This window comes from Rana temporaria, chromosome 11 (genome assembly GCF_905171775.1).
Source record: "Rana temporaria chromosome 11, aRanTem1.1, whole genome shotgun sequence".
NCBI classification, from domain to species: domain Eukaryota; kingdom Metazoa; phylum Chordata; class Amphibia; order Anura; family Ranidae; genus Rana; species Rana temporaria.
The window spans coordinates 41414296-41430750 of record NC_053499.1 but is presented as its reverse complement, the minus strand read 5'-3'; the positions used below and the strand labels follow the sequence as shown (position 1 = coordinate 41430750).

Here is a 16455-nt window from a genome sequence, read left to right as displayed (position 1 = left end):
ATATGGGTCTAATCAAGCCTTGTGAATAAATCAAAGAATTTTTTATTTTTTTTTACAAATGATTTTATTATATCAAAAGGTCATAGTTTGATACAAAGTTATAACAGAAGCAAAGGTACATTAGAAACTTAACAGGTATGTACTTAACATGAGATAAATGAAACATATAAAGATGAGCATGGCGATACATTGCAGCAACCATAAAAAGGCCACCATGAAAATGTTATACAAACAGGGTTTCTTCTTTATTTTTTTTCTCTCTTTTTATTTCATTTTTTTTTTTTTATATATATATATATATTTTTTTTTTTCCCCCCTACTTATCCCCTTCCTTTCTCTTACCTGTACCAGATACATTATAGACTACTGATATGTTAAGGATTTTTCAATCATCGGGATCACCAGCTCCGGTTAATAAGGACACATGATGTTGCTCAAGAGTTCATTGCGCAATGCCATTTAAAAGAAGATTTATTAAGCATAAAAATTGTGCACTCACAATTACCACATCTTGTATAGAATGCAGAATACGTTTCTAAACTTTCTAAAAAAAAATTGGCCTTTAGTTATACTTTCATTGAAAAAGCTGAAGTTAGAATCTGATTGGCTACCATGCAGAGCTGCACCAGATTCTGAGTGCTCCATTTTTAAATAGCCCCATGCAGGGGAGGGCTGGCAGGGTGGAAATCTCCCCCCGGGCTGGTGACACTATGCACAGCCACCAGCCGCCATTACCAAATGCTGTTTTTGCAGAGTAGAGATATGCCTGCTGGAGCTCTGTTAACACAGTTCACGGCCGCTGCTCACCTCCCACTGGCGGACTCTGATGTAAGGGGGTCCTCTGTGCGGACTCTGATGTAAGGGGGGCCTCTGTGCGGACTCTGATGTAAGGGGGTCCTCTGTGCGGACTCTGATGTAAGGGGGGCCTCTGTGCGGACTCTGATGTTAGGGGGGGCCTCTGTGTGGACTCTGATGTAAGGGGGGCCACTGTGCGGACTCTTGTGATCATGAAAAATCTTAGACTGTGTTCCTCGATCCATCACTTTTCCACGCTGTATGGGCCGCTTGACTGGACTTGCCCCCCAGGCCTAAGGCTGCCAGCCCTCCCCTGGCCCCATGGAGACATCATTTTTCGTTTTTTTTTTTTTTTTGCCAAATGGTATTTTTTATTGGGACTAATGCGCTGAAACTCCAAGCAAAGCGTTTGGCTCATAATTACTGCGTGGCCTTGTTGATTTGAATGGACGAGTTTACCAAGTCAACGCAACATGCCACATTTAATTTGCCATGACCAACCATGTGAACAGCCCACTCCAACTGTATGACACTGCCATAATGGCAGACTTTTGGTGGATGAGAGAGGACAGTTTGGGTGATATTTGGAGACAAGATTGGTGATGTAGCTCGGGGGAGACTTGTGAATGGCTTTGTATGTTGTGGTTAGTATTTTGAATTAAATTTGCTGGGCGATTGGCATATGTATCACAAAGTTTTACATTGCTTTTCATTGTGTGTCTTCTTCATTTTACAGACCCCCATCTGCTTCGCACTATGACCCCAGAAAACCTCTGTCACATTTCCCAGACTTCCCGCCTGGAGCACCCCCCACCACCTCACCTACAAGGCCAGCCCCCTCCTCACCCCGCTCACCAGCAGCACTATCCTAGCATGCAACGGGAACTCTACCTGAAAGTGGAATCAATGATGCCCCAGTACCCTCCCCTTGGACCTGGAATGCCCCCTGCAGACATTCACCATGCACAGCAGTCTCAGATGCTTCATCAGCTCCTGCAGCAGCAGCATAGCTCAGAGTAAGTATTCCTTAGACAGAGACAGAGCACGTCATTAAATTCATCTTTCAGAATTGTACTTTCTTAAATGTGAGTCAACACATGACCGAGGGACCTGCAGAGTGTTGAGGCTCCAATTATCAATAAGGCATTAAGCAACTGCAAAAAAAAAAAACGACACATTACATTTTTTGGAGTTGAATGGCCATAGCAGCCTTTTTATTACAAGACAATTAATTACAATGTTAAGGAGAACCATTTTTATTCATATAACTATTTTAATGCATATAATAAAATCAATGCATAACCAATAACAAACCTCAGAGTAATACTGCCAGGTCTAAGGTCTTTGAAGGCTGATATAATCACGACAAAACGGTTGTATTTGCCACCAATACAAGGTCCCCGGCTGCCATTACACTGCCACCTTATTAATAGGAAGGGACGTCCATACCTGAGATGGGCCCAACCCATTATTCGCCACAATTTTTAACCAGCGCCGCCTTCAAAAACCTAAAAGACCCCTCGCCAGCTGCTATAACAAGGATTAAAATGGACCCAGAAAAAGCTAAATGCCAGCTAAAATCTAAGTGCCGATAACCCTCTAGATACCCAGTATTTGCTCCCACTTCCGGGCATAGATCACCTCGGTGATCGAGGTGACCTACACCAATTCCCGCACCTACACCAATTCCAGCGACACAAAGGTCCCAGAAGGCAGCAGGGCCCGGTGAGGACGCGCAGCGCAACTCACGCAATGCGCAGTTGGGAACTAGGAAGTGAACTTGCAAGGCTTCACTTCCTTTACCGAGGATGGCGGCGGCAGCAGCCGAGAGCCGACTGACAGATCGGCTTCGGCTGCCGACATTGTGTGCACGCTGGACAGGTACGTGTCCGTATATTAAAAGTGATCAGCTGCAGTATTTGTAGCTGCTGGCTTTTAATACTTTTTTTTTTCGGCGGACCTCCGCTTTAAGACATTTTTTACTTTTGGTCCTTTCTGGCCGATGGGTCCATAATATTAAAGGGGTGGTTCACCCTAAAAACTACTTTTTCTTATTCCACTGCCCCCCCACATTACAATACGATTAAGGCTCTTATTATTTTTTTCATGCTGTACATACCTTAGTACAGCATATTCACCCGTGCATCCGGGTTGCGAGTCCCGCGGGAGTGGGCGTTCCTCACATGCTGGTGATTGACGTTTTGCCCAAAAACGAGCTCCCCCCATCGCGTAAGCCGCGTCACGGTTGGCGAAAGGAGCCGAACGGCGAGTCGGCGCTATATTGCACATGCGCATCGCCGTTCGGCTCCTTTCGCCAATCGTGACACGGCTTACGCGACGGGGGGGAGCTCGTTTTCGGGCAAAACGTCAATCACCAGCATGTGAGGAACGCCCACTCCCGCGGGACTCGCAACCCGGATGCACGGGTGAATATGCTGTAAAAAGGTATGTACAGCATGAAAAAAATAATAAGAGCCTTAATCGTATTGTAATGTGGGGGGGGCAGTGGAATAAGAAAAAAGAGTTTTTAGGGTGAACCACCCCTTTAAGTAGCTTTACTATGTTCAAGATGAGATGCTGCTCAAATCGACCCGGTGGCTGGGGCGAAACACGTCCGGGGCATGGCCCAAGCAGCTCTGGCTGCAGCCACATACAGTAACAATTATGTATAAAGCACCTGGTCGGTTTGAGAGGCAGATCATCTTGCATATGACTACACTCCTGAATTAATGCGCTGATGCCCGCTCCTACAATCTGGACACTGGCAGGGATATCTGTCATCCTCCAGCTTTGACTGGCGCTCACAGTTTATATGTGACCTCAGTTTTACCATGTTGTTTTGTTCTTTTTGTGACAATTTATGGATACATATTTTTGTATTATAGGCTCCCTGTGCACCCAACAAAGAAGAGGAAACACTCGGACTCTCCGAACTTGAGGGATCAAGTATCAAATGGAGGCATGGTGAAACAGGAGCCGGGTACTGGCACACAAACATACACCCACACATATATGTCTAGTGAAAGTGTGCATTGTCAACAGGGTACATGTTACAACATGCAAGTTCAGCCAAATTTATTGAGTCAGTGGATGATGCACACATATTGGCCAAAATCTCTACTGCTGAAGTATGGAGATAAACCACATATCAAGGTTTCACAACTGAATACAAGCATTAGGAGATGAAAGGGCAAGGAACTGCATATCTGAATAAACCGATGCAGAGCAAACACCACTTAAACAGCATTGCAGTGAAATAAATGACATACCACACAATGACAAGGTGGGAGGTTCGTGGGATGGTGTTTCATATCAAATAATCCGATAATTTTCTGACTTTTCCTAAAGGTCTCATGCAAGACAATGACAGTCTCAATGGTTCCTACTTGGATCCCAACTATCAGTCCATAAAATGGCAGCCGCACCTACAGAATAAATGGGTGACCCTGTATGACAGCAACTGCAAAGAACTGTAAGTAACAGGATATTGTAGAGTCATATAACATTATAGCAGACAGAATGTTTTATAGACGCCTTCTGCAGCACTGACCCACCCAATTTATAGAATATATGGAACACTGGGGGGTTATTTACTAAAACTGGAAAGTGCAAAATCTGGTGCAGCTCTGCATAGAAACCAATCAGCGTCCAGGTTATATTGCCAAAGCTATGAACATTGCAAATAATTTAACAAACTTTGTTGCAGATTCCTGCAATTTGTTATTCTGAAGTCTGCGTCCATGTGTTAAGTAAATCTGTATGGGAGAGACTTTATAATTATCAGTCAGCTGCTGCACCTGGAAGGCTCTAAAAACATTCTTGTTGCAGGGGATGCCCAAAGTCTGATTTGTATCTTAGTGCAGACTTCTGGGAAATACAGTAAAGCTGGCCACTCATTATACAATTTTCCTTTTGCTGTATTTAGCTGTTAAATGCAATACAATATGGCTACCTGGAGGTGTTCTGTACACAGATGGTGTACAGAACGCCCCCGGGGATATGTAATTTCCTGCTTGTGTGATTGGCTTAACCTGACCATACATTATACAATTTTCTTATTAAATTTTCCTTTAGATTTACCAAAACCTTAGGATATGAGGTCAAACCTAGACACTTTAAATTTGTATGCAGTCAGGCAGGCCCTTGCACTACATAAGAAAATAACTTTGGGTTAAATCCATGGAGTACATGTAAATACAGTTAGTACACGAGAAAATAGTTTTTATTGCACTGTTGGCCAAACCAAGATGAGATTGGCTATAAAACACTTACAAAACTGAAAAGAACTACAATCATAAGTTTCCAAAGTACCGTATTTATCGGAGTATACCGCGCGTCTGCGTATAACGCGCACCACAACCATAGAAAGGTAGTTTAAAGCGGAAGTAAACTCAACGATTTAATAGTTTCCAAAGACAGTTACATTCCCGGCATGCCGGAAATGCTAACTGTCTCATTGGCTGTGCTCTCAACCAAACTGTCACGCCATCCAATGGCTGGTGTCATAACTAATCACATGTGCAGCATCATGGCAGTTGAAGATTAAACAGAGGCCAAGATGGCAGCTTTCTTGGCTGAAAATTATAGGTGGGTTTACTTCCACTTTAAGGAAAAAAAGAAAACGTACATTTTTGCCCTGCATCCATCGGCGGCCTTGTCCGGCGTCCGTCTGCGGCCTTGCGCGGGGTTCGTCCAGCCTTGTGGGTGTCCATCTGCGGCTTCCTTGCGCGGGGTCCGTATAGCCTTGTGGGTGTCCGTTTGTGGCTTTGGAGGTGTCTGTCTGCGGCCTCCATCCAGGTGTCCGTCTCCGTCCAGTGTGTCCGTCTGCGAGTCCATCCGCACCTTGCCCAGGGTTGCAGCGGTGTTTGTTTTTGGATTTGGCGCCCAGAATAGCCGGATTTCCTGTGTGTTCGGCTCCTCTTGGCTTCTCTCGGCTCCTCTCGCGTGGCTGCGGGCGGAACGGAGCGTGGCCTAGCCGAGTGAGCAGTATACTCGACTCGGCTCGGCTCTAGGCTTAGAGACAGCGGGGATCGGCGTATAACGCGCACCCATAATTTTCCCCTGATTTTAAGGGGAAAAAAGTGTGCATTATATGCCGATAAATACAGTATATGACAAAAAGGATCACAAATGTATGAAAAAGCGAACGATACCACTGATGACATCCGGGTGGGAAGGGGTTAAAACCATCCAAATGGCTTGCTGGTCTGGCATGGGGAAAGGGCACCGATAACCATGGACTGATCGTGGAAAGCCCTGGTGGAGAGGGATGCAGTCCGCTGCCTGTGAGCTGGTGGTCAAGCTGTTCCTGTGGCCAAAGGTAGTGAAACTGTAGGGTGCAGAGGAACACTGTGCCTGTGGAATCCTGAGCTGGTGACAGGGAGGGACCGGACTGCACCATGGAGCGATTGTCACAGTAGACCCTCCATGGTGCAGTCCGGTCCCTCCCTCAGTCCAAACATGGTTATTGTCACCCTTTCCCCATGCCAGACCAGTGAGCCATTTGGATGGTTTTAACCCCTTTACAACCAGATGTCATCAGTGGTATAATTACATAGTTACATAGCAGGCGAGGTTGAAAAAAGATGCAAGTCCATCAAGTGCAACCTATGTGTGTGATGTGAGTATTACCTTGTATATCCCTGTATGTTGTGGTCGTTCAGGTGCTTATCTAATAATTTTTTTAACTTATCGATGTTACCCGCTGAAACCACCGACTGTGGAAGTGCAAAGTGGATTTGCCTTTAGTAAATCAACCACATGGTGTTTTTAGCTCTCAAGGACCTTGTTGTTGTCCTTGTACTACATAGTTGAAGGAAAATCTAAAGAAAATAGAATACGATAATTCGATAATCACACAAGCAGGAAATGACAAAACTAGGGGGCCCGGATTCACAAAGCACTTACGCCGACGTATAACAAGATATGCCGACGTAAGTGCAAATGTGCGCCGTCGTATCTGTGCGCCGGACCCACAAACTAAGATGCGCTTAAAAACAGGCTTCATCCCGCCGACGTAACTTGCCTACGCCGGCGTAGGGTGGGCGCACATTTAGGCTGGACGCATGGTGGCACTCCCATTGATTAGCCATTCAAATATGCAAATGAGTGAAATACGGCGATTCAGGAACATACGTGCGCCCGACGCAGTGCACGCAAGTTGTACGTCTGGCGTAAAGTTATTCCCCATAAAGGAGGTGTAACCCAGCAGCAGACATTCAAAGGTCTGCACCAGGGAACACAAGCCGGCGTATTTTACGTTGGACGTGTCTGGCTGGGCGTAGGTTACGTTCACGCCGTACGCAGTGATCTGGCGTAGTTTAGGCAGTTGTTCCGACGTGGTTGTGAGCATGCGCAGGGGGATGCGTCCACGTCTCGGCGCATGCACAGTTCGTGATACGTATCTGTCTGGCGCTCGGCCCATCATTTGCATGGGGTCACGCCTCATTTGCATGGCTCACGCCCACTTCCACCTACGCCGGCGTACGCCTTCAAAACCCAGCGCAGCGTTGGGAGCACTGGCTTGGTGAATTCCATGCTTGTCTCTCTCCGCTGCGTTGGCGTAGCGTATATGTTTGCGCTACGGCGGCGTAATGTGCGTCCGCTCTCTGTGAATCTGGGCCAATGTCTCCAGGTAGCGATATTGCATTACATTTTACAGAAGAGTACAGCGGTGCAGATTAAAAATTAAAGGAAATTTTTAATAACATTCAATTACAATATCACTTGTATCGCAATTGTATACACTATAAAAAATAAATTGATTTTTTTTTTGTCCCAAGAAAGTGGAGCTACCCTTTAAGCTGAAGTTAGAAGCTAATTGGCTACCATGCTCATCTGCACCAGATTCTGAGTGCACTAGTTTTAGTAAATCTCCCCCACAGTGTGTGTAGCCTGAAGAAAAGTGTATCTTGTAAGCTCAGTATCTTATGATGCTATGTAAGTAAATACGATAAAATGCATTAAGGGTTCAGCACTGACATTTCTATACCTTGCAGCCCAATGCCTACCTACAAAGTAGATGCTGATAAAGGGTTTAACTTCTCGGTCGGAGACGATGCGTTTGTATGCCAGAAGAAGAACCACTTTCAAGTCACAGTATACATCGGCATGATCGGAGAACCCAAATATGTCAAAACCCCTGATGGTATTTTACCTCTGGAGTGCTTCTTCTTGAAATTAAATGGAGTTAAGGTGAGTAAAAAAAGAGCCCTGATGTATAGTATAGTATACTCTTTTTCATAAATGTCGTTTTTATTTTAGAATCATGTAATCCTGATGGGTAGTATTAATCACTAAAACAAAACTCTAGGCGCATATAAAAGATACAAATAATGCATTTCTGTAATCGATAATGTATTCTTTAATGTATTATTTAAAGCAGAGGTTCAACCTAAAACAATTATATACCATTACATCCAGCATACTTCCGACATGAATAGTATGCTGGTATTTTTATTTTTTTCGCTGTACATACCGTCTTATAGTTCTTTTTCACCCGGCTTCCGGGTTCTCACTCAGGCGGGGAGTAGGCGTTCCTATGAAGAGGCGTAGATGATTGACGTGCGGATAAGGCGCGTCCCGCGTTCCAAAAATAGCCGAAATGGGACTCGGCTCTATACGGCGCCTGCGCAGTCAGCTCTACATGGCTCCTAGTCTGTGCGCAGGCGCCGTATTGCACCGTATAGAGCCGAGTCCCAGTTCGGCTATTTTCGGAACGCGTGACGCGCCTTATCCGCACGTCAATCATCTACGCCTCTTCATAGGAACGCCTACTCCCCGCGGGAGTGAGAACCCGGAAGCCGGGTGAAAAAGAACTATAAGACGGTATGTACAGCGAAAAAAAAAAACAGCATACTGTAGATGTCGGAAGTATGCTGGATGTAATGGTATATAGATGTTTTTTAGGATGAACCTCCACTTTGAATACAAGCAGTGTAAGTTCTTGCATTTAAACTGGTACAGCCAGGACTTTTTTTCTCAAACAATCGGGGCAGGAACTCGACCACAACACCCCCAAAACCCCTCCACCAAAACACGCCCTCCAAATCACATCAAAAAGTGGGTGTGGTCAGTCAAAATTCACGAACAGTAGGAAGGTCTTAAAGGGACATTAAATACCAGGATTGTATTACATACATGAATCTATCCATTAGTCATAGAGGGGGTGGCTGGAGAGAGGGGGCGGTGCCTGTGCGCCCTTATGGATGCACCGCCACTGCATTATATACATATAAGACAACGTCACCTATGCCTGTGATTGTATAGCCTTTGAAAGGAAACAGCCTGACCATCTCCTCTTCCCACTTCCTATAACTTATGTTTTGTTTCTCTTACAGTTAGAGTCTATTAACCAGAGCATCAGTATTGAGCAGTCGCAGTCGGACCGAAGCAAACGTCCGTTCCACCCTGTTACGTAAGTGATGGGGAAGATTCATAGGGGGCTTTTTCCATTAGCAGATTTTCCCAATTGAGGTCAATAGAAGCTTATCAATAATATACAGACATTGTATTTCTAGGCTTACTCTTCCTCCAGACCAGGTTACTAAAGTGACAGTGGGGCGACTCCATTTCAGTGAGACTACAGCAAATAACATGAGGAAGAAAGGAAAACCCAATCCAGACCAGAGGTGAGTCCTGCTATGGATCTTAACCAGTTGTGGATACTGGATGTACTATACAAGTCCAACAAATTTCATTAACCACTTAAGACCCGGACCAAAATGCAGCTAAAGGACCTGGCCCCTTTTTGCAAATCGGGACTGCGTCGCTTTAACAGACAATTGCGCGGTCATAAACAAAATTGGCGTCCTTTTTTTCCCACAAATAGAGCTTTCTTTTGGTGGTATTTGATCACCTCTGCGGTTTTTATTTTTTGCGCTATAAACAAAAATAGAGCGACAATTTTGAAAAAAATTCAATATTTTTTACTTTTTGCTATAATAAATATCTCACAAAAATATATATAAAAAAAAAAAAATTTCCTCAGTTTAGGCCGATACGTATTCTTCTACCTATTTTTGGTAAAAAAAAATTGCAATAAGCGTTTATCGGTTGGTTTGCGCAAAATTTATAGTGTTTACAAAATAGGGGATAGTTTTATTGCATTTTTATAAATTTTTTTTTTTACTACTAATGGCGGTGATCAGCAATTTTTTTCGTGACATTATGGCGGACACTTCAGACAATTTTGACACATTTTTAGGACCATTGTCATTTTCACAGCAAAAAATGCATTTAAAATGCATTGTTTACTGGGGAAATGACAGTTGCAGTTTGGGAGTTAACCACAGGGGGCACTGAAGGGGTTATGTGTCACCTAATGTGTGTTTACAACTGTAGGGGTGTGTGGCTGTAGGTGTGACGTCATAGATTGTGGATCCCTATAAAAGAGATCACACGATCGATGATACCGCCACAGTGAAGAACAGGAAAGCCGTGTTTACACACAGCTCTCCCCGTTCTTCAGCTCCGGGGACCGATCGCGGGACTCCATCGGCGATCGGGTCCCGCGGTCCCGGTCACGGGGCTTCGGACCGGGTCGCGGGCGCGCGCCGGCGACCCATGGCTGGGCTTAAAGATCAACGTACATATACGTTGATGTGCCCAGCCGTGCCATTCTGTGGACGTATATCGGCGTTAGGCGGTCCTTAAGTGGTTAAAGTACACAGAACGTATGAGTACATCCGGTCCTTCTGCCCAGCATCTTCTTGCACTTGCCAGCAATTCCTGACTGTCAAAATGAAGTTGATGTGGAAATAGCTATTGTTTAAAAAAAAACAGACCATGTGAAGGAGAGATTGAAAATAACATTGTTATTGTTGTATTTACATTGTTTCATTCATCTGCAGCTCAAAGTAATGAGCTTTAAGCGGAGGTCCGCCTAAAAAACAATATTAAAAGCCAGCAGCTAGAAATACTGCACTTTTAATACATGGACACTTACCTGTCCAGGGCGCCCGCAATGACGACAACCAAAGCCGATCAGACGCTTGGCTCCCGGCTGCCCCTGCCGCCATCCTCTGTGAGGGAATAGGGAAGTGAAGCCTTGAAGCTTCACTTCCTGGTTCCCTAATGCGCATGCGCGAGTCGAACTGCACAAACTGACTGGTCCCTGCGCGAAGCACCACCTCCCTGAAATGAGTTTTTGCAGGTTGGGGTGTCTGTGACTGAAAGTCCAATGAATGAAAGGAGTAGGCCAGGGACAGTAAGGCTGGGGAGCAAATAGCTAGATGATGCTGAACATCCTTTAGCCAGAAAATTAAGGGGCTCTATCTGATTTGCTCATGGTGTGCAGTGAAATCATTATAAGCTATTTCAGTACAGGAGAAAAGGAGAAGAGCCTGTACAACAAGACTGGAGGTAAGACTGAAAGCCTTGTGAGCCCCCTTAGGGAAAGAGAGCCTTGACTGTTGGGGGCATGGCCAGGTACTGTACAAGGTGGTGGTCATTTAAGAATTGGTCAATTTGGGGGATGGGATGGGCCTGAGCTTTTGTAAAAGGGATCGCCCCAGGGAATTCTGGGTCTTTTGGAAACGTGCTGGGAAGAGCTGCCCCGGACTGACCTGACTGACTCTGTCCCTCAGCCATGGACACTGAGCAACTCCTGTCCAGGGTCCGTGAACTTGCCCTCCAAGGTCAGGCTGACTGGCTCTTTGCTCTCCTCTCCCCTGGGGTGACCCCCTCTCCCCCCTGTGGCCTCTCCTGTGGTGTCCACGGCCCCCAGGGCCAGGAGGCAATAATAATTTTAGGAGTTATCCTTTTCTAATCTGACTCATAGATGATGATAGTTTTACTCAAAGAAAATTATGAAATTGCTATGAAGAATCTGATGTTTTTATAGAATTATTTTTGTAGTCATTGTGTCGATAATAATGTTTGTTTCGTTTTATGTATATCACTGGAATTTATTTTCAGCCACTCATTAGCTGCTAATCAATCAAATGATATACCTTTGGTTGTTCCCTGCTTGTTTGGTTTTCAGGTATTTTCTCCTAGTTGTGGCTCTCCAAGTCCAGGCTCAGAACCAGACCTATCTGGTGGCGGCACACTCCTCTGAACGCATCATTGTCCGGGTAATCAAAGTAATAATATTATTATATAATAAGTACCGTATTTATCGGCGTATAACACGCATAGGCGTATAACACGCACCCTAACTTTAAAAAGGTACTTTCAGGAAAAAAAACTTTCCACAGCCCCCTGCGTATAACACGCAGGCACAGTTTACCCTCTATTTTCAGGGTAAAAAAGTGAGTGTTATACGCCAATAAATACAGTTTGTATTAATGTTATGTGAATAGTGAACTGAGGTTAAGCACATTTATGTTACCAGATTTAAATCGAAATATAGCTTGGTCCACAACAAAGTATTAGTAGATATCTTGGCAGCTTTTGTGCATGTTAAAGTATTGTCTTGATACAAAATGTACGTTGTTTTTTCCCCACAAATAGACCTTTCTTTTGGTGGCATTTTATCACCTCTGCGGTTTTTAGTTTTTGCGCTATAAACAAAAATAGAGCGACAATTTTAAAAAAAGCAATATTTTTTACTTTTTGCTATAATAAATATCCACAAAAAATATATATATATAAAAAAAAAAAATTCCTCAGTTTAGACTGATACGTATTCTTCTACATATTTTTGGCAAAAAAAATGCAATAAGTGTTTATTAATTGGTTTGCGCAAAAGTCAAAGCGTCTACAAAATAGGGGATAGTTTTATGGCATTTTTATTGATCATTTTTATTACTAGTAATGGCGGCGATCAGCGATTTTTATTGTGACTGCGACATTGTGGTGGACATATCAGACACTTTTGACACTATTTTGGGACCATTCACATTTATACAGCGATCAGTGCTATAAAAATGCACTGATTACTGTATAAATGTGACTGGCAGTGAAGGGGTTAACCACTAGGGGGCTAGGAAGGGGTTAAGTGTGTCCTAGGGAGTTATTCTAACTGTTAGGGGGTGTGGCTTACAGTGGCACATCACTGATTGCCACTCCCGATGACAGGGAGCACACTATCAGTGTTGTGTCACTAGGCAGAATGGGGAGAGGCCTTGTTTACACTGGCCTCTCCCCGTTCTGCAGCTCTGTGACCTGATCGCGGGACACCGGCAGACATCAGGTCCCGCAGGCACGGTCACGGAGCTCGATTCAAAGTGATCTACCGTATATATACGTCACTTTGCGCAGCCGTGCCATTCTGCCAACGTATTTTGGCTTGAGCCGGTCTTCAAGCGGTTAAGTTAAAAACCCACAGCCTTCATCTTTAGCCCCCTAAACTATCCCAAGCTGAAACCTTGCTGCCCAGTTACTTACCTACCTCCTTTGAGTTGTTGGTCTCATTGTAATATGTCATGCAGCAGTGGCGGATATAATTACCAAAGGGACCCTTTGCACGAGAACATTTTTCGGTCCTCCGTTCAGTTATTGTCAAGGTACAAACAATTATAAACTGTAGATAGATAGATCAGTTGACAAGAAGCGAAACAAATACTCTTTGAAACTATTTGGATACAATAAACCAAGAGCATCATCATGGGGTCATGTAGAAAGCCTTCCTTTTCTTACCTGCCCTAAAAGTAAACAGTGTCCAAGTCTACGTGATGGTGGGGTTCCAACAGCTGCCCGACGCACATAGTTAAAGAGACACAAGTCCATCTATTTCAACTAATAAATAGTAGGGGGAAAAAAGCACCATTAGAAGAAAACAATGTAAAAAAAATGGTGGAGCCCAGGCAATGGGGCCCCCGGGCAATAGGAGATTATGGGGCTCCCATGCAATAGATTATGGGCCACACAGTATACACACACACATACACATACAGTATGCATACACAGTATACACACACAGTATATATACACACAGGATATACATACACACACTGAGAAGGTACTGGAGAGGCAGGGCAGCTATAATCATGGGATTTTTAGACCAAAAGGATGTCGGGGACAGATGTAAAAAACATTTTTTTACATACTGTCTCTGGTTTTACTGAGGCTGGCATCCCTGATGGGGCCCCCTAGTGGCATGGGGCCCTCAGGCATTCCCCGCGTGCCCGAATGGTCAGTCCGCCCCTGGTGGAGCCTGTGACACCACTGCCACTTCCTCTCCGCTGCCTCCCAGATGCTCGAGATGCCAGGAGAATGTGTTGCTATACTTTACAAGAGCACATTCTTACCGGATCTCAAATATCCAGAACTGATGAATGGTTACATTTCTGACACTTTCAGGTAGTGGGGTCCAAGAGATCCATTTTTTATTTTATCTTCCATTGGTGCATTTTTGCCACCCTTTTCTAATGTTTTTGAATTTTGGGGTGGATGGCTGTCATTAAAGTAGATCTTTAAAGTGGTTCGAAAGACTGAAGTTGTTTTTACTTTAATACATTCCCTGAATTAATGTAAAAAACCTTCTTTGTCCAGCTCCCCATTCCAGCCCCACTTATACTCACCTGACCACTTACTATATTTGTTGTGGTTTCCTGTTATTAACTATTATACTTAAAAAATGTGTTTTATTTTGAGGTTTCAATGTATAAAATTACCTTTTAAGCTACAAATCCAGCCTTCGTCTCTATCCCCCTAAACTAACCTAAGCTGAAACCTTGCTGCTTCGTTACTGCCTAGTTGTAATATGTCATGTGGCAGTGGTAGATATAATTACCAAAGGGACCCTTTGCACAAGAACATTTATGGGTCCTCCATTCAGCTATTGTCAAGGTACAAACAATTATAAACTGTAGATAGATAGATGAGATGACAAGAAGTGAAACAAATACTCTTTGAAACTACTTGGATACAATAAACCAAGAGCATCATCATGGCGTCATGTAGAAAGCCTTCCTTTTCTTACCTGCCCTAAAAGTAAACAGTGTCCAGGTCTACCTGATGGTGGGGTTCCAACAGCTGCCCGACGCACATAGTTACATAGTAAGTCTGGTTGAAAAAAGACACAAGTCCATCTAGTTCAACCAATAAAAAGGGTAAATTTTACAATCCTATACTGTATATACAATCCCATACTCATAGTTGTTCCAGGGGAAGGCAAAAAAAAGTATGAACCAATTTGCTCCAGCAGGGGAAAAAGTTCCTTCCTGATCCCCAAGAGGCAATCGGATGTTCCCTGGATCAACTTTACCTATTAGGCTTCATTACCACTGACGTTTTTACAGCCACTTTTCTGAGCGTTTTTTTACAGCCTAAAAACGCCTGTCCATGTTATTCTATGGCATCATGCCCACATAGGCGTTTTTGAGCTGCAAATGGCATAGGCGTTTTTGAGCTGTAAAAAAACGCAGGACCAGGGCGTTCTGAAGCTCCAGAGTAGAGCTGTAAAAACGCCAGACGTTAAACGCTCAAAAACGCGCGAAAATGCTCAGAAAAGCTACCGCGGCGTTTTTTACAAAATAAACATGGACAGGCGTTTTTAGGCTGTAAAAAAGGCTAACACAAGTGGCTGTAAAAATGCCAGTGGAAATGAAGCCTAAATGTTAATATCCACTTATATTATGTACATTTAGGAAAGAATCCAGGCCAAGTTTATATGGGCCCCTCTGGGTCCCTGGGGGCTCTTGTGCAGCTGCACAGTCCATAGAAATATTATGTGAAGACGAAAGTAAACTGCGCTTGTGTAAACTTATTAAACTTGTGTATAGCAGCACCACTAACGTGAGATATGATCACATAAATAATGAATGTATAGCAAAAGTTTTGCGCTAAACAAAAATATAAATACAAATAAACATATAAATATAAAACAGTGAGTCGATGTGTCTTCCAACTGACATCTGTGTAATGCCTTCACTTTGATAAAAAGTGCACAAATGATTGTTCTGGTACAATGTTTTTTATTGAGCTATGAAAAGGGGAAAACCAGATAACAAATTCCCACGCAGAGCATATGGAAATGAAACATAAGAAAGAAGTTCATGTAAAAGTACATAATAAAACATATATTATGAGGGTATAGATTATAAACTGACACCGACCCCCCAGCCGGGGCCGGGGGGTCAGTGCGTTGTGCCCGAGCCTTAAGACCCTGGGGCTAAGGTAGACAAGGGGGAGAGGAATCGTCCAGCAGTCACCTCTGAGCGGTACTCCTCCAGTCCTGAAGCAAGATGTCCAGTGGGATGTGTCAATATAAAGATAAAAAAATGGCAATAGTGTAAAATCCTTAAAAATCGGCTTTATTTAAGTAACGCATAGCATGCAATTACATGGGTACAATCTTCCTCGGACGTTGGTTCAATCCAAATGTGATGACAGGAGATAAACCTTTTACCTGACCGATTTCGTTACAAAAGAACTTCTTCCGGGGCATCCATAACAAAACGGGTCAGGTAAAAGGTTTATCCCCTGTCATTGCATTTGGATTGAACCAACGTCATTGTCTTTGGACCGAGGAAGATTGTACCCATGTAATGGCATACTTAATAAAGCCGATATTTAAGGATTTTACACTATTGGCATTTATCTTTATATTGACAATTTGTCTTACCGTGGACTAATGAACAGCAAGGCTTTTGGAGATACTTTTATAACCCTTTCCAACACATATTGACCTAAATTCATGAAGAATTTTTTTTTTCAATTGATGCCTTATTATAAAGTGAAAAAAAATATTATATATTTTTTCAAAATTGCTGG

General features: G+C 43.7%; 1 protein-coding gene across 5 annotated transcripts in view; it reads left to right on the top strand.

Annotated features, from left to right (window-relative positions):
- Nucleotides 1-16455, top strand: part of MYRF (myelin regulatory factor) — a 197909-nt gene that overhangs the window by 146654 nt on the left and 34800 nt on the right. For 3 of the 5 annotated variants that reach the window (XM_040328425.1, XM_040328421.1, XM_040328426.1), the window contains 7 exons: nt 1532-1811; nt 3681-3775; nt 4144-4267; nt 7794-7989; nt 9135-9211; nt 9300-9425; nt 11780-11870. In XM_040328425.1, coding sequence (XP_040184359.1) covers nt 1532-1811; nt 3681-3775; nt 4144-4267; nt 7794-7989; nt 9135-9211; nt 9300-9425; nt 11780-11870 — 989 coding nt within the window. The remainder of the gene's footprint in view (nt 1-1531; nt 1812-3680; nt 3776-4143; nt 4268-7793; nt 7990-9134; nt 9212-9299; nt 9426-11779; nt 11871-16455) is intronic. The other 2 variants (XM_040328424.1, XM_040328422.1) reach the window with 2 other exon arrangements.